General features: G+C 38.9%; 2 protein-coding genes across 19 annotated transcripts; both read right to left on the bottom strand.

Moving 5' to 3' along the window:
• Positions 1-297: 297 nt before the first annotated feature.
• On the bottom strand, positions 298-8,455 carry si:dkey-177p2.6 (uncharacterized protein LOC568712 homolog). Of its 3 annotated transcripts, none has more exons than XM_056764420.1 (3): positions 7,919-8,059; positions 4,776-4,917; positions 298-1,719 (listed from the first exon to the last, which is right to left on the bottom strand). In XM_056764420.1, the coding sequence occupies exons 2-3, from the start codon at positions 4,814-4,816 to the stop codon at positions 1,026-1,028; spliced, it is 735 nt and encodes a 244-aa protein (XP_056620398.1). In that variant the 5' UTR covers positions 4,817-4,917; positions 7,919-8,059; the 3' UTR covers positions 298-1,025. The 3 variants fall into 3 exon arrangements, with proteins under 3 accessions (XP_056620398.1, XP_056620399.1, XP_056620397.1); XM_056764421.1 differs by lacking the exon at positions 7,919-8,059 and adding an exon at positions 6,295-7,902; XM_056764419.1 differs by lacking the exon at positions 4,776-4,917 and having other exon boundaries at positions 7,919-8,455.
• A 752-nt stretch (positions 8,456-9,207) lies between these two features.
• cdca4 (cell division cycle associated 4) lies at positions 9,208-15,768 on the bottom strand. 16 transcript variants are annotated; one of them, XM_056764475.1, is made up of 5 exons: positions 12,785-15,767; positions 12,496-12,520; positions 11,953-12,039; positions 11,718-11,822; positions 9,208-11,389 (listed from the first exon to the last, which is right to left on the bottom strand). In XM_056764475.1, exons 4-5 carry the CDS (start codon positions 11,792-11,794, stop codon positions 10,522-10,524), a joined length of 945 nt encoding a protein of 314 aa, XP_056620453.1. In that variant the 5' UTR covers positions 11,795-11,822; positions 11,953-12,039; positions 12,496-12,520; positions 12,785-15,767; the 3' UTR covers positions 9,208-10,521. The 16 variants fall into 16 exon arrangements, with proteins under 16 accessions (XP_056620453.1, XP_056620461.1, XP_056620464.1 ...); XM_056764483.1 differs by having other exon boundaries at positions 13,389-15,767; XM_056764486.1 differs by having other exon boundaries at positions 11,790-11,822; positions 12,785-14,843.
• Between the last annotated feature and the right edge of the window lie 939 nt (positions 15,769-16,707).

Raw genomic sequence — 16,707 nt, 5'->3', positions numbered from 1 at the left:
ATCACACGAATGAAGGATAGTAGGAAAGGTGATGTGGACCCACATTTGGGTAATGGCTTCTTTAGAGGAAACATCATCTTCATGCTATATTTTCGAAAAGCGGCAAACAACCCACACAGAAAGCATTATGCAAGCGAGAAACTCATGCAAGTCTGTATGCGGGTCCACAGTGTGTGCAGTTCATCGTCGGCAGTCTTCATTCTCCACTGTAGGCACTATACTTGTAAGAGGGATTCGGCGATGGCTGTGTCTGACAATCGTGTTTGTGAAAAGTAGAAATAACTTTAAAGCCAGTGATTATACAATATATATCACTTTATACGCAAGCGACATAGCTGATTTTGATACCAAATGATTCAGAAAAGTGCCCGTAAGGCTCCGTCAACTTCTACAGCGATAGCTTTGGACTGAATCCTACCATTTAAGGACAGGCTCTCCTGTGAAGAGAGAGTCGTATTTAAAACAATCACCATGTTTTGAAAGTTATTGAGAAGAAACCATTAAAAGACAGTTGTAACAATGACAGTCTTTGTATAGAAAGAGCTCTTGGAATCTTGAAGAGGTAGTGTGGGAGCTGCATGTGCATGACATGATAATCATAATTACTGAAAGTAAATGTAATGATTTAGAATACAGTGGAGATCAGTTCACAAAAATATAAATGTCATTTATCTCATCAAAAGCTAAAGTGTCCGTCGTGATCTGTTATTTTTCCATTTTCTCTCGAATACATCTTGCGAGTCATGTTCCGATATAAATAAAGAGTAATACTTTGTTTCTGAAGTCCCTGAATATTCATTTTAGTTTGCTTAAATATGAATGATGGCGGCGTAAGCTCGACATCCGAAAAGTCTTAAAAATGTGCATTTATCCTACAGTGAGAGTGTGTCAGGCAGTTTCTTAGATAAATATATCAGTCCTTTGTATAAAAATAGATAAAACATTTGTTTAAAAAAACATGGTATTACTTCCCATAGAAAACATCGGGATGGCTGTGTTAGTGAGGACCCTGCGGTGCAAGAGGTTCAGGAGCGCACAAGGATCTCCATGATGTGGTCCAGGTCATTGAGGTCTGAGAGACAGAGCTGTAGGCTGCCGTTGGAGGAGCAGCAAGAAGCATTCTTGAGGCCATCATCCACCCCGCCACTTCTCTGCCCAGGAATTGGCAAAACAGAAATGTCAGAGGAGTCATACATTGACGTGTCGATGTCCTCAAAGATGTCGTCCAGTGGCAAGTCAGTCAAGTAGCTGGTGGAATTCGTAATCTCGAACGAACCGAAGAGCGAATCCGACGATCTTGCATTCTCCTCAGCTGCAAAGGACGGTAAAACGGTCTCGTTTTCAGGACCACCTAACTGGACGTCCTCCGATGCGTTGGTGAGGGGAAATAAAGGGGACAGCGCTCCGATTAGGGAGGGAGGACAGTCTAAGGGCACGGGTGGCAAGTCAGGGAAATGACGTGGGGTGGAGGCATGGAGCGAGGGGCCAAGTGGGGCTGGAGGCAAATATGTTTCCCCCTCCTGTCTCATCTCCTGCTGAATCTGGCGGAGGGTGTTGGCCAGCAGAACCGAACGATGCAGGCTGGGTTCTGCCCGCTGCTGGCAGTTTTGTAGCTTGTCCAGACATAAGTCCAGCACAAGCTGCCTCTGCTGAGGATATGGCAGGTCCAGGTCCTCACACGAACTCAGTTTACGTTTCACCCCCCGGCCCAATGTGTACCTACAGAGGAAAGCAGAAAGACATGTTCAGAGAAATTGTCATTATCACAGCCGAATTTTATCCAAGAAGATAAAAAGAACACAATAAAATGTTTGTGCAGCAAGCATGAACCATTGTACTGCTGTTATTGCACCATTTACATTTGACAAATGTGACAAATGAGGGAACATGTAGCATTTCTGCCTAAATTCAGTTTACATGCAGGAATAGTATTTCTGTTACTAGAAAACAGAGAAGTAAACAGTGTAAAGGAAGACCGTTTTTTACATAAAGGGATAGTCTGTCATCATTTACTCATCCACTTGTCATTTCAAACCTTTATGACTTTCTTAGGCAGAACACATCAGAAGATATTTTGGAAGAAAGTCGGTAACCGAACTGCACCAGCACACATTCATTTCTATTGTGACGAAACAAAAGTCAATGGGTGCTGTTGCTGTTCAGTAAACAACATTTTTCAAAATAGGGCTACTTGATTATGACAAAAATCTACGAGTACGTTAATACGATATAAAAATGGAGAAGATTCACGCACATACTACAGCGTTATCAAAACGATCTGCATTAACATAGATCCCAGAAAACAAATAAAACCGATTTATTATGCATGCCAGGTCAGTGAATGGCGCAGTTGCGCCATAAAGAAACCCTACTTGCTTGCGCACATCCGCATACACAGTTTTAATCTAAAAAGCTCCTTTTATTACGCTTTGTCTGCATGTATATGTATTTATTAGGGGTGCAACGGTTCAAATTACTCACGGTTCGGTTTGTGTCACAGTTTTAGGGTCACCGTTTGAGTTCGGTTCTGTTTTGCTATGTTCAGGGGAAAGGGACTACTGACAAATAAAAAGAACAAATAATCAAGCTACAAGTAAAAGCACCAATAAAACAACAGAGCAAAGCAGAAAATAAAATAATATACTGTATATATACACCTATGTAAGTACAAGATGGTGCACAAGAAAACTCGCTTGTGCGCCGTGAGACGATCCGAAGCACGCACAAGGAAAGTTTCGGACATGGCGCAAAATATTGAGTTGTCTTTAGTGTTGCGCTTAAAAACTTATAAGGGCAAGAACCGTTAAACCCCTAGTATTTATAGTTTTGTGCATGTAAAAACTACGTCTCCGCTGGTTTTAGTGGTGCAGTTAATCTACTTTTTGCTGGAGAAATGATAATAAGTATGTCACCCTGCACAAACATGCAGCATGGAGGCTGCCATTATTGTTTGGTGAAAAACTCGCTCATTCCTACATACTGAACACGTCATACCCATGCGTACGACGTCATTGTTTCTGTAAAACACTGCCTTCAGAGTTTACATGAAAATAATGCTGGCGAAGTTTTCAAAAACTTCACTTTGAGAACTGTTTTCAAAAAGTTTGCATTTTCAGTCCCCCAAAATGCAGTTTTCGTGTAAATGAACAGCCAAAATGCTTAAGAAATTTCAGTTTTTAGTTGAAAATGGTCTCGTGTAAAAGGCCTCTTAATGCCGATTATTTCGGCCAATACTGAGATCCCAATTATTTAACATGATTACTCATTTACTTTTAAAACAACATGGAAAAAAAACATATTTTTCAGTCGAATTTACAGTTTAAAAGCAATGTAAAGAAATAGCACAGCTGCATTGCTCTAAAGGAAAGAGGTGCGCTGTGGATTTATACCACAAGAAAAGCAAGGATTCTTGTAAAATGAAATGCGGCACAATTATCATTTTACCTCGATTACTTTTTATTTTGTTATTATTGAAGGAGGGTGAAGAAGGAGCTGAGCCGCAAGGCGAAGCTCTCGATTTACCGGTCAATCTACGTTCCCACTCTCACCTATGGTCATGAGCTGTGGGTCATGACCGAAAGGACAAGATCCCGGATACAGGCGGCCGAAATGAGCTTTCTCCGCAGGGTGGCTGGGCGATCCCTTAGAGAAAGGGTGAGAAGCTCGGTCACTCGGGAGGAGCTCAGAGTAGATCCGCTGCTCCTCCACATCGAGAGGGGCCAGCTGAGGTGGTTCGGGCATCTTTTCCTGATGCCCCCTGGATGCCTTCCCGGGAAGAAGTTCCGGGCATGTCCCACCGGGAGGAGACCCCAGGGAAAACTGGGCATCCCTGCTAAGACTGCTGCCCCCGCGACCCGGCCCCAGATAAGCGGTAGAAAATGGATGGATGGATGGATTATTGAAGCTCAAAATTTATGATTACGATTAATTTTCGATTAATTGCACAGCCCTACTTCAAAATATCTTCTTTAGTGTTCTGCGGAAGAAAGTAATACAGTTTTGAAATGACAAGCAGGTGAGTAAATCACAGAATTTTACATTTTAGTGAACTACCACTTTAAAGGGCAAATTAAAGATGGTTACAGATTTGTCAAGCAGATCACTGAACACATTCACAATAAGAGTGCTGTGATTTTGTTATAAAATGGTGCAGAGTTCACTGTGTTGCTCAATTTATACATTATATTACCATGCAAAATACATCAACACAGGTTCTAATTACTCCTCACTACACACACAGACCACTGGCACACTTGATAGACACTTTCTACGCACGCTTTCGACCTCATATTTTCCTGTTATCAGGCATACGACAGATAAAGTAAAGCTTAACTTGACAGGCTCTTTCTCCTCCCCCTAGAGAGAAGCTTCCACAGAGGCGGAAGCATTAGCTGTAGCTCCTCCCACCTGCGACTGCAGTACACTTGAGAATAGGCTCATGCTTCATTAGCACTCCCTTCACACAGTGGAGGAGTGCAGCACATGAGCACAACTCCTATGCTGCTGCTGTCAAAACCTTCTATCAAGTGCTTATAAGCCGAGAACTTCTTGATTACCAAATTTGAAGAACAATTTGTTATTTTGGAGCATTCAAATTCCAAATCACAATATTTCTGAGGTTCATCTCTATCTGCACAATCAGGAGTGAAACGGTATGGCCTGTGGTTCTGCTCTTTTAATCACGAGCGTAACTGCTCAGTCAGACAGCCGCCTCGGATCTAGAGAGCTGGAGTTTGAGTGGAAAAGGCTGTAAATGCGAGAGACCGTCTATCCACCTCTGCGCTCTCAGCGGTGTAGGCGGCTCCCCCCCATCCATCACTCTGCTGAACGCAGGCAGACATCCCCCGCAGGTCTGGTCAGTGACTGCTCTTCTCTACTGCAGGGTGCACAGGAAGCTCCAGGAGCCAAGAAGACTCTCTAGTATTCAAAAGCGAGACGGATAGATTAGAAGGCTGTCTACATTTCTGTTTGGGTAATGGAGACCATAACTTGTCATGAAATCTGAAATGAATTGAAAACGAAATGATGGAGAATATCTTGACAATTTATCATATGAAAATGCCACCAACAGCTTTAGACCAAACAGGTTTTTTTAAACATTTTTAACTTCCTGAACATCAGTCTGTGTGTACGAGCGCATGCATGGTCTGTAGCTTTCAAGTGTGTCACGCTAAGGCTAGCTGTTATATAACCCTCCAATGAGCAATGCTGGCTCACTCCTGCTCAGCCCTATAGGTGCCTTTCCTACAAAGCAGTCAAAAGGCTTCAAAAGGGGCATTTTGTATTCCTGTAGATTTCACAGTGGAATCCACCAGGGGTACACGGTACACTAGGAACAGCAACAGTAGGCTATAAATGGAATGTGAGCGAGCAAAACACGAAGACTATGGAAAAATAATACAATCAATAAGAATATGACAGAAGGAAAAGGTACATGAAAGCGTTCGTATTAAATATGACTCGTCAAACTAAATAATAAAACTAAAAATGAATTTCATTTCTGAGAAAAGAGGCTTGCATGGCTTTAGTCAAGAAAACTCAAAGGTCGAACAACTAAGAGTTTGGCTCTGTCGCTATAAAGTGTCCCAGTTTTAAATCATGGACTGTGAAACAGCAAGGCATAAATTTAATCGGGCCCCTCTGGTTAGACTGGCCGCTGTGGTCTCCTTGCCATGGCAACAGCGGTGGATGAGAGGCTGGGGCTTGAGTGGCACACAGGGTCTACAGCTCAAAGACAATAAGCACAACTATGGAGATGGCCATCAAAGTGGGTTGCACAGAGAAGACAAAGGCAGCTTTGCAGCAGAGTTTACCATGTTGCATCAGTTCAGGTTTAGGCCGTGTTATCTTTGCCTACCGGAGACTCAGGCGTAACTGGACCAAGACAGTCAAAATGTTAATTGTAAAAAGGACTTAATTCATTAACTGAAAAATGCCCAGGTGTAAGGTCAATCACAGATTTAACAGCTAAATTTAAAGGGATGTTTCACCCCCAAACTAACATTCTGTCCTCATTTACTCACCCTCAATTTGTTGACAATCTGTTTACAAACATTCTTCTAAATATCTTATTTTGTGAACAGTGTAACAATAAAATTTATCCTAACCCTAATACAGGTTTGAAACAACCCAAGGATGAGTATTTGTTTGTAGATTTGTCATTTTTGGGTGAACTATCCCTTTAATGACACTGCTTGTATTGTTGTAACAATACAATAAGTGATGGCAATCTGTAGCATTTTACCATTATTTTGTGTTGTTGTAAGCAAAGTATTTATGCGAGTTGGAAGTCACCATATAAGAGGTTGATCATCTGAAGAGCAACAATGTACATCAGACCGCTATTTTTAGATCCAGCAGCATTCCAATGGACAAATAAGCAATGCTCCAAAGGGGGCGTCTGCCCTCAACCTGAGGCACATTAAAAATGACGGAAAAAAGAGAGGAAAAACAGCAGATTGATTGCTACTCACGAGCATAAGGTTAGTGCACGAGATAAAGTGGGAACTGAGAAGGGAGTTGAGGAGAGCAAGAAATTGACAGGGAACTGAGTGTTAGCGGGAGGGAGTAGGTAGCAAATAACAAGTTGAATAGTCCCGAAGAGAACCACTAGGCTGACAGGCCGGATGTCTTAGTTTGGGCAGCTTTGTAACTGGGCGGCTCCAAATACACTGACTAAATGTGACTCAGAGACTAGTCATAAAGAGACGCTCATTAGATGCATCTTTGCCTTATCAATGTTGTCAGTCTTTGAGTCACAGGTAAAACAAACTGAAGTATGTTCTTACATGAATCAATGATTGCCAATGCCTAGTTGTTTGTAGATTTGCTTTAACACAGGTATAGTGGTAAAATGGATGGAAAATACTGAGTATTTATGTGATTGAACTCTTATTGTGAGGATTTAAACAATGGTATTTCCTTAAGCCAAAACAAACAGCACGAGACAACTGAGATCTTTCTGCAGGCCAAAATATGTTAAATTTTGAAGCACACATTCAACAGATAGACTGCAGTACACAGAACGTGTCAAATATAACATCACAAACTTGATTTACTCAAAAAAAATGTTTTCACTGTATTTCGAGTATTCACACCATACTCTGGATTACTGATATTGCACAAAGTTATCCAGGAAAAAATGTTTAATTCCAAATCAGCTATGCATTATACGTGCAATCCATCATTCAATAATAAAAAAGTTAAAGGTCTACACAACCGGAACTACACAAAAATAACGTTAAAAGTAAAAGTTCATACACTTACAAAGTTTACTTCAATTACAGGTGTAGATTAATGAGATTAATCACGAATGACGACAGGTGAACAGCACATCATATATAGCATTTAGTCAAAGAGAAATCTGCATCACGAGCAAACATGATATCATCCGAAATAATAAACTTTACGAAATCTAAATACCTTTGAGCATAACTTCTTGCACTCTTTATATACTTTTGGAGAAAAATGCAAAAAGCATCATGAAAATGGCATAAACATACATTTTAAGTTTGAATAAGAACAAGAGTTGAAGAAAACTGTCGGTCACGTTTCAAATGAACGTCCGTAGGGTCCAAACATCGACCACGTTACGCAATCACGCACGATTAAACAGTTACATAGGAAAACACGGAGTATCAAAGATTCTATAATCTCCGCTCATAGCAATCAACAAACATACATTACTATTGGTGACTATTTACTAATTCATTTAGCATATACGGAGTAAACTTAACTTAAGCCCAAGTAACATGAACACGAACTCAAATCGTTAATTTACGTGAACGATGATAGAATGGAATGGTTCATTACTGGTCAATTGTATAAAACATGTTACAAATCAAGACAATATTGTGAAAAACCTCAGGCCAACTTTAATTCGGAATGAGTATTTGACTAAAAGTAACGTTAGCGTTACCTTGACGAAGAAAGGGCACCATCTCCTCCGTCGGGCTCAACTTCCTTCTTCACAACAGCGGACTCCACATCCAGTCGACACATCGAGACGGCGGAAATTACGTTTTTTCTTCTTTTCATGGACGCTTCGAACTGAGTGATATCCCGTTGACCCATACCATTATGTTTGGCTCAACCAGTTGCTTCTTTGTTAGCGTTTATTCAAAAGCAACTACTCAGTAGACACGAACGCGCGCTGCTAGCCTGATGACGAAGATGCGCAGTGAATTAGCCAGTTAGCTAGTTCGTAGTTGGTGAAGTACGGACTCCGTTTAAATTAAACTAAAATAATTGAACCCGAGATCCACGAACGGTCGCTACATTCTTCTGACCGATAGAAAAAGATCGCGTGTTTGAATCGGTCGCTACCTCCTCGCTGAGCATCTAACGTTAGTCCAAAGTCTGAACATTATTCTACGCAAAACTACGCGACTGTCCGCGTCTCTACACAGGCACGACCACAGAACTCTAGCTACACTGTAGAAACAACGGGAAAAGAACTCAGCTGATTGACGGTCGTCAGGTGGGATGGCAGTAATTGGTCAAATGCGTTCTCAGACCCGCCTAGTAACTGCACATGATTGGTGAAGGCCGTGTTCTTCCCCCGCCTCCTTAGTCTATCGCATTCATCCCCCTGACATGCCCACAGACCAAAAACGTGAGTTACTTCAGGATCTGTGGCTTCCTCAACGCGATCACATAGTTGCACTGAAAATGGCACGTCGAATTTCTTATCTTTCTTCAACCAAACCAATGTCAATTTTAAAGCAAAAGACCTGAATGCATCCTTAGATGATTTAATGTAAATTACATATTTTTTTATTTTATAAATTTTTCTTTCTTTAGGTTGCTTAAAAATGCTTTTGCGTGTAACAGGCTACGTTCAGATAATTCACCATCACAACAACTACGTGGGTTGGAAAATAAAAAGACTTTCTGATCTGCAATCTAAATAAAACGTAGTAGTTGGAACGTGGGATTTAAACGGTGACGCTCTTTGCGTCACGTTCACTGACGTCACATACGAGCGCATTCGCTTCGAAAAAATGAAACCCTTGACGTTGCAGTGAAAATGACTCCCACTTTCCAACGTGTTTTATTGTTTCAACTTATTTTAATACAAATACAACTTTTTTTTAAATCCCCAGTGGAGCTCAACGTTCATCTACACATACGTTGACGACGTATAGCGTATTAACGATAGTCCTAGGATCTTATTATTGGTTAATACATGACAAATCACACAATACATCTTTTAAAAGTTGTACCTTTTATTAAAAAATGTTAAAAAAGCTACAATGCTCATATAAAATGTGTATACTCTATACTAGTTTAAGGTCATACAATAAAACATTTCTCCTCTTGGACTTTAAGTGTGAGAATGTAAAAGAAAACATTTATCCAAGTGTAAAAACGTATGGCTTGCACAAACATAGTTTATGCCAAAATTAATTTTAAACAAGACCAAATATTATACAGTATGTCCTAGGAAGGGAAATTAACGATAAAATAAGAACAACTCATGATGGCTCGTTTCATATATAAAAGGAATACTGTACTACATGCTTGTTGAACACTTAATGCATAGAAAGTGTGATTTTACACTCAATGCATAGAACAGTTCTTATTATGAGAGGTCCAAAGGTCTAAAAAGAGAGATATACTTTAGCCACCTGCCAGTAATAAAATGTCTAACACAAACCAATAATTGATGCAAATTAACTGATCAAACCCTTATTCTGTGACAAATTCCAACATGTTCCAAATTGAATGAGCAAAGGCCTTGGTTAACCAAGACAATTCATTTCTCTAGAGACAAAAAAGCCACCCCGAGTTTGACCACAGCCAACACTCACTGTAAATAAATTAAATAAATTAAGTCACAATATAGAATGGGCTGGCCCATTATTTTTCATTTGTTGATAAGACAAATATAAGAACTTTGACGTGTAACAACAAATTGACAGCTCACTGCAATCAAATCATGAGAGGAAAAAAATACTGTGCAAATGAGCACATAAATGTAAAACATGTGTCAAAAGTTTACCTGCCTTTACTATAATCTAGTCCTTAATGATGTTCCTTCAGTTTTTTATGGACTGTGAAAAACAGAAGAATGCAGAGTTGTCGCACATATGAATCTAATCTCTTTCATTAAAATCAATTTGTAGAACATGTACATAATGTACAGTAACATTTCAAGCAGAATCTATGGTAAAAATATATATATATTTATGTACAAATTTTAGACAATCATTTGTCTCCTTATGAAAATATCCCAAGCTTTACAACTTCTGTATACATTTTGTTCTGCACTCCATAGTGTTATGAGTATAACAAATAAATTAAACAAAACAGCATGTCTGGACAGACACATACAGAAGAAGAAACATTAAAACATACAAAGGGTATGTAAATAAATGGTCTATGGTCAGCTTGTTAAATCAAAGCCATCCTTTAACTCTTGACACTGAAAGGACTCGCTTTATTTAACTCGCTTTCCATACAGAACTGAAAAGTCAGTAACATTAAGACAGATGTGTAAATCTCAGAATAAGGTTTAACCTAAGAGCCCACAATGATTTCCATGATGTGATCTAGTTCATTTAGATCAGAACGACAGTTTGGGGCGGACACTATAGAAGAGGAACCATGTGAAGGTGCCAAGCTGTCAAGTAGGTCATAAGGGCCCATCTTGGGTGCACTTTGCATGCCAGTAAGCATGGTGTCCAGATCATAGTAGGATGTGTCCACATCTGAGAATAACTCCTCAAGTGCAGAGTCAGGACCCGGGGAACTGTTTTTTATTTCAAATGTCCCAAAAACTTGTCCTATGGTCTTCGGACCCTCCCTGGAGGGCTCATCATCTGTATCGATCTCCTCGTCTTCTCCTGAGCCACCTAGCCTAGAGTCTTCAAGGGCCTCTTCGTCCGTCTCTACATCACTCTTCTCCCAACACTGCCCTATACTCCCTGTCAAACACACGTTGGAAACCGCATCGCTAACTGAAACAGAGCACAATGTGTCGTCTGCTACCACCTCCTCTTCTCTGCAACTTTCGTAGCTGATGACAGAAAAGAGCTTAGGTTCTGCATCCTGCTCCCGCGACCGACAGAGAACCTCAGTGGCAACCAAGCGCTCAGATGGGCTCTGGCCTGCACTGCAAAATGCTTCGGTGACCACCTGCCAGCTGCCATCATGGGTCATCTCCTCCTGAATCTGCCTGACAGTGTTGGCAATGAGAACCGAGCGGCAGAGGTTGGGCTCCGCTAGCATGTGGCATAACTGGAGCTTGATGAGGGACATGTCCAGCAGCGACTGCCGTTGCAAGCTGTACGAAGATGCCATCCTTGCGCCTACAAGGGTTTCTTCTGATATCTCTTCTCCACCATCAGAAAACTTACGCTTGGTGCCCTTGGAGAACATGTTTTGCCTACAGAAGAGAAAGGGGAAAGGGTGGGTCAGTTCATTGTCCGTGTTTCTCCCTTCTGCAAATTTCTTTTGCATGTATTGAAAAAGATATAAAATAACTTTATATATATAATTAACCCATTCCAAAATGCTGTTGTTTATGTAAAATGCATTCAAAGCCTAACAGAGAAATGGAAAAATAAATATCATTTTTGTAAAATTAAAAAAGAAGAAAATGGTAGCAATATATTATTTTATTTAAAAAATGTATGGTCAGTTGAACTATAAATGTGTGAAGAATGACTTGTATATAATAAGGGTGTATAGTGTTCCTGCAATTTCATAGGGACCTTGGTGATTGAAGTCTAAAAATCAATAAAGTAACCAATCTATGTATATTTTTCAAGGTCACAGACACAGACCACATCTTGCGTTCATGCTCAATCCACAGGAACCTAGAGTAAAGCACGAAAGATGTTTTCAGGTCTTTGTTTCAAACACTACATCAAATGAATTAGGTAACAAAATGTTGGAATTGTGCTTCAAGCTTTGATTATGAATAAAAATTGAGTGTAAAGTAGATACCCCAAACAGTAAGTATAATGTGGAGAGCGACAGTATTAAGACGAGGACTCCCTGTCTCCGTGGCCAGCCAACCAGGGTTACAGGAGCCTAAAAGTAACAAACATGCATCCAGTATAGGAAAAAACACAACCAGCATGACAAAGCACATAATCCGTCATCACACCAGCTCTTGGTCAAGTTTGTGTGCGTGTATTTTGGGAGGAGTGGGGAGGGGGCACAAGAACCTCTGATCAGCTACTTTTGTCAAATACTGGTGGGTAGGTGAGAGGTGGGGAAGACATAGGACGATAGCTAAACAATGGTAATGAGTAACATTTGACACATCAAACTCTACGCAAAACAAGCAAACCAACAAATCCATTGAGTGCAAGCACACAAATACCACCACATAAATTGCAAAGTTGTTTCATGTTAAGAGGGATGACTTAACATAATGGAGATGATTTGCTTGACAGTCAGTTACCAAAAAAATCACACACAAGAATTTGAAACCCATAACCACATTGTTAACCAGATATATTAATGGCATGGTGGTTTGCCTACCTGAAGCATGGGTGACATCCCAGCACTGTTGAAAAAGAGACCAGAGTGCAAGCTGACACACATCCACTGCAACTAAAACTACAACCATCATACCAGCACTGCGTTAAATTATTACAGGTTGTGCAGATCGCCTGGTGACCATTTGTATATCAATTTACACAAGCACCTAATCAAAATAACTAATTTATTTAATGCTACATGTGATCATCAAAGAATATTAAACTAAAATTGTCAGTGCTAGACTATGCAATTCTTCTAGTAGCTGTGGTCTAAACTAAATCAAACTTACAGGATTCGGTCATTCATCCACAGTGAATGTATCATTGCTCATACAGGCTCCACCCAGCCAGACTCACTTCCCCTCCCCCACCGCACTGACGTGGTCAAAAAGTGCGCTACTGGGTAAGTAATAAAATAAATAAAAACCAGTAAAACAAGCAACTCACTCTTAATACGAAGGTTCTTTACACAATAATCCACTGCATAAATATAAAAAGGGAATTACTCACAGACTCCCTGACACGTGAGACGGAGAAACAAAGGTATAAACCTTTCTGCCGAGACGACAAAGATGGAAGCCATTTTGATTTTTTTCATACGGGTCCGCTTGGCTAGTCAACTTCCCATCGTTTACGGCCAACCCAAACAGCATCGTCGACTTTTCCAAGAATTTAACGTGTCGACAAAATGTACGTGAGAGTAAAGTATATTTTTGAAAATACATACATGTATAGGAAAATAACAGAGGCGGCTAATCGTGGACCGCGCGGTCACTTCCGCAAACATGCCACTTTTCGAAATCGACCGCGCATTTAACCATCGCGGAACTTAATATGTAAAACTACATAGTCAGAATGTATTGAAATTACACATCACAGTACGTTCAAACTTACCTCGTGTTATTTCTTTTCTTTGGCGGCGAGCGTCATAAGCGTTTCATAGGCCGGGTTTAATACTGAAGGTGTAGCTCCGTCGCCGTCGGCCTCTCCAGCACAGATTGCAGTGAGCATACGGTGAAAAGCCAGCTGCAGCAGTGAAAGGGCCGATGGGGGCGGACGCTTGCATCTTGATCGACAGCAGGCCATCGCAAGAACGGGGAGACCCGAACAAAAGCGTCTATGGTTCTACCCTGGGCCCCAACTTCAACAATGCGCGTCTTGTTTTTGAAGAATTTAAAAAATTATCCGAATTTAGCGCCCGAATTTATGATTTCATTTGACATTAGTGCACATGTGTATTTCGAGCGATGGGGATCAATTCAATCTATAAAACAACAAAACAATTTCAACGTAATTCAATCATTTCAATAAGAATTTCAAACGTTAAAACATACATTTTAAGATTTTTTTTAAGATCATAATAAACAATTAAGTCACGTGCTCCTAAACTATGTAACTTTAGGCTATGTTAAATTGATAATGTATTATGGACAATAGCTAACCAATAACATAATGTTGACTTTCGATTGCATGAGTATTGTGTTTGTCAATCTTTACAATAAGATTGTATTTGTAACAATTATTGAATTAGGTAACATGAACCAACAACAAACTATACTTCTACAGCGTATTTTTGGTTTATGTTAACTTACTTATACATTTAAATCAAATTTAAATAAAGGTTGTAATTGTTAACATTCGTTGCAACATGAACAGTTGTATTGACAATAAATACAATTAACAAGGATTAAATATGCATTTACTAACGTTAACAGATATAACCTTCTAGTGAAGTTTTTGCAAATCTTGATTGGCAAAAACCATTAAAGCTCCATTCTTATAATCAGAATTAGGTTGTCAATGTAATAACTTCAGTTACAATTAAAGTAGTTTGGCCCCTTTTTTACCAAACCCTTAAAAGTGCACATGTATTGAAATGTTCTTTATTTGGGAACCTCTCAGCGCCATGATCTGTCCTGCCTGCAATTTATTCAGAATGCTGTTGCCAGACTTCTGACATGTACCAAGACCAAGTTTTTACGCTAATCTTGGCTTTTCTTTATAAAATTAAGTTTAGGCTATAAGTGTATTTGTTTAAGGATGTTTTTAAATGCTTTACTTATTATTTTAACATTTTCTAACCTCCATTAATCTACGTGTATGTTTATAAAAATTGAAATTTTAATAGATATTGATCACATTATTCGTGAATATTTGCATATGGCACTTCAATATAATGAGGCAGTTACTACTAATGGCTTGAATACACTACAAGACTTTTAAATATGAACAGATTTTTTTTTAACTAGACATCATACACTTGCAGACTTTATTAAGTTTCAGATAGAAACAGACTAACTGATCAAATGTCCAGACTGGCACAAACTTTCTGCAACAAGTCCAGACTGAAAATCCAAGCAAAAGTCTTGTGGTGTATTTTAGCATTAAAGCCAATTACAAGAAGAGTAAAGGATTAAAAAACTTTATTAGTGTACACTATGTTCAATCAATAATACTTATTTACACATAAAAGATTGATATAGAATCCCAATGCTTAGACTATTTTGTGTCTCCATCTAGTGGTGTTATACCTAACTCAGAAAGCGGTGCTCTGGGGCCGGTTGCCTAGTTTTGACTTTCAATTTACGTAGTATTAAATAATTTTGACTTGCACCATTCTACTTAGTTGACGCGTAACGTTACGTATAAACTAAGTACTTACGGAAGCCTTCCGTCAGGAGTAACCGTGGGAATAAAATAGCAGAACCACTGAACTAGCGCGCCTCCGTGTGTGTGTCGTGCATGTTAAAATAAAATCATCTATTTTATTTCATTGGCGGTAGGCAGAAAAATGAAATCGCGTACATGTAATTTATTATGATTTTATGATGCTGTATTGATTTTAATTAGTATTTGTTTATTAATCTTGTTCAATTTGATAAATATTTAAAACATATTATGTTTTTCATAATAAAATAGTATTCCATTAAATCAAAACTTATTTTCACCGTTATTATGTTATGTAAAATAAGTTTAACTCAAAAACGTTTTGAAATTCACAACATTTCACCACAACTTTTCCTCACGAATTCAAATGCTGCTATTGGACTATTGAAGGTACACGTCATATTATGCGACTACGCATTACTTTACGGAGAGCTTACGAACTACTAGCTACGTTCTGTCTTAATGGTGCAACCGAATAACGTACAGAGTTAGTTTCAAACTAGCTAGTTGTTTACAAAGCCTCTAGTGTGGAGTTTACGTTCACATTTAAGGAAGAACTTACAAATGGCTGGTCCAACCCCTACCCTTATCCCCTTGGAACGCATACGGATTACGCAAGCAGAAAGTTCAAGTGCGCATGCGCAGATTGCAATGATAACGTAAATCACGTGATTTGTAACGATCTAGTGATGTTATGTATTTTATAAATTAAACAAAAATTCAATGACATTTATATTAAAACTATGGTAATACAGATGGTAATGGTTGAGCTTCATTTAAATCACCGTTTATTTACCTACCTGCCTTGCATTGTATAGCAGTGTTTTTAAATTTTTATCATGACTTCAAAAGTCCCCAACTCACCGCAAACTGCTTTCGCCCCACCAGTACCTTTTATTGAATAATAGAGATATCTTGTATAAAAATAAATCTATCTTTAATCAGACATGATGGAATGACTACTGTTAGTCGGTTACTTAATGAGCAAGGGTTGCTTTTATCATATGAATTCCTTAACAAATATAGATTCCCTGTGAAACTAAAAGATTGTGCCATTATCATTGGTGCAATATCAAGTAAAGTTGTATCATTGTCACGTAATTCTATTGTTGTCCCTATGAGTGTAGACCAAGAACAATTATTTGTGATAATATGATATTTGTTGGTGATAGTGATATTGTTAAAGACAAATACAATAGATAAATTATAAATGTCTTTAAGCATACTGCTATGCCATATTCAAAATATTCTTCCAAATTTGAAATGGAGAATTCTTGCAACCTTTGTGATGTTACAAAAGAATCTGTGAGACATCTTTGCTCTGATTCTCTAATTTTTGTTCTAGATTATTTACAACTTTAATTCAACTTTAACTTTAATTTGTTGTACAAGGCACCATTGATTCTAAAAGTACAATCTTTTAAAACTTTTTTTACTTGGTAAATATCACATTCATGTAAAAAAAAAATTGGGTTAAAGCTTAGACAAATTTTGAACAATTGAGAAATTTAACAATATGGACAAACTTTAAGCAATATAAAAACAA

This window comes from Triplophysa dalaica, chromosome 13 (genome assembly GCF_015846415.1).
Source record: "Triplophysa dalaica isolate WHDGS20190420 chromosome 13, ASM1584641v1, whole genome shotgun sequence".
NCBI classification, from domain to species: Eukaryota; Metazoa; Chordata; class Actinopteri; order Cypriniformes; family Nemacheilidae; genus Triplophysa; species Triplophysa dalaica.
The sequence above is the reverse complement of the archived record's forward strand: the minus strand, read 5'-3'. Positions and strand labels throughout refer to the sequence as shown.

Bases quoted from the DNA above. Each gene is read 5' to 3' on its own strand.
- si:dkey-177p2.6 (XM_056764419.1), bottom strand. From the start codon at position 8,073: ATGGGTCAACGGGATATCACTCAGTTCGAAGCGTCCATGAAAAGAAGA. The intron at 1,720-7,918 runs GTAACGCTAACG...TTTCCTCTGTAG, and splicing joins GGTGCCCTTTCTTCGTCAAG to GTACACATTGGGCCGGGGGG.
- cdca4 (XM_056764472.1), bottom strand. From the start codon at position 13,219: ATGTATTTTCAAAAATATACTTTACTCTCACGTACATTTTGTCGACAC. The intron at 11,390-13,004 runs GTGAGTAATTCC...TCTCTTCTGTAG, and splicing joins TCTCACGTGTCAGGGAGTCT to GCAAAACATGTTCTCCAAGG.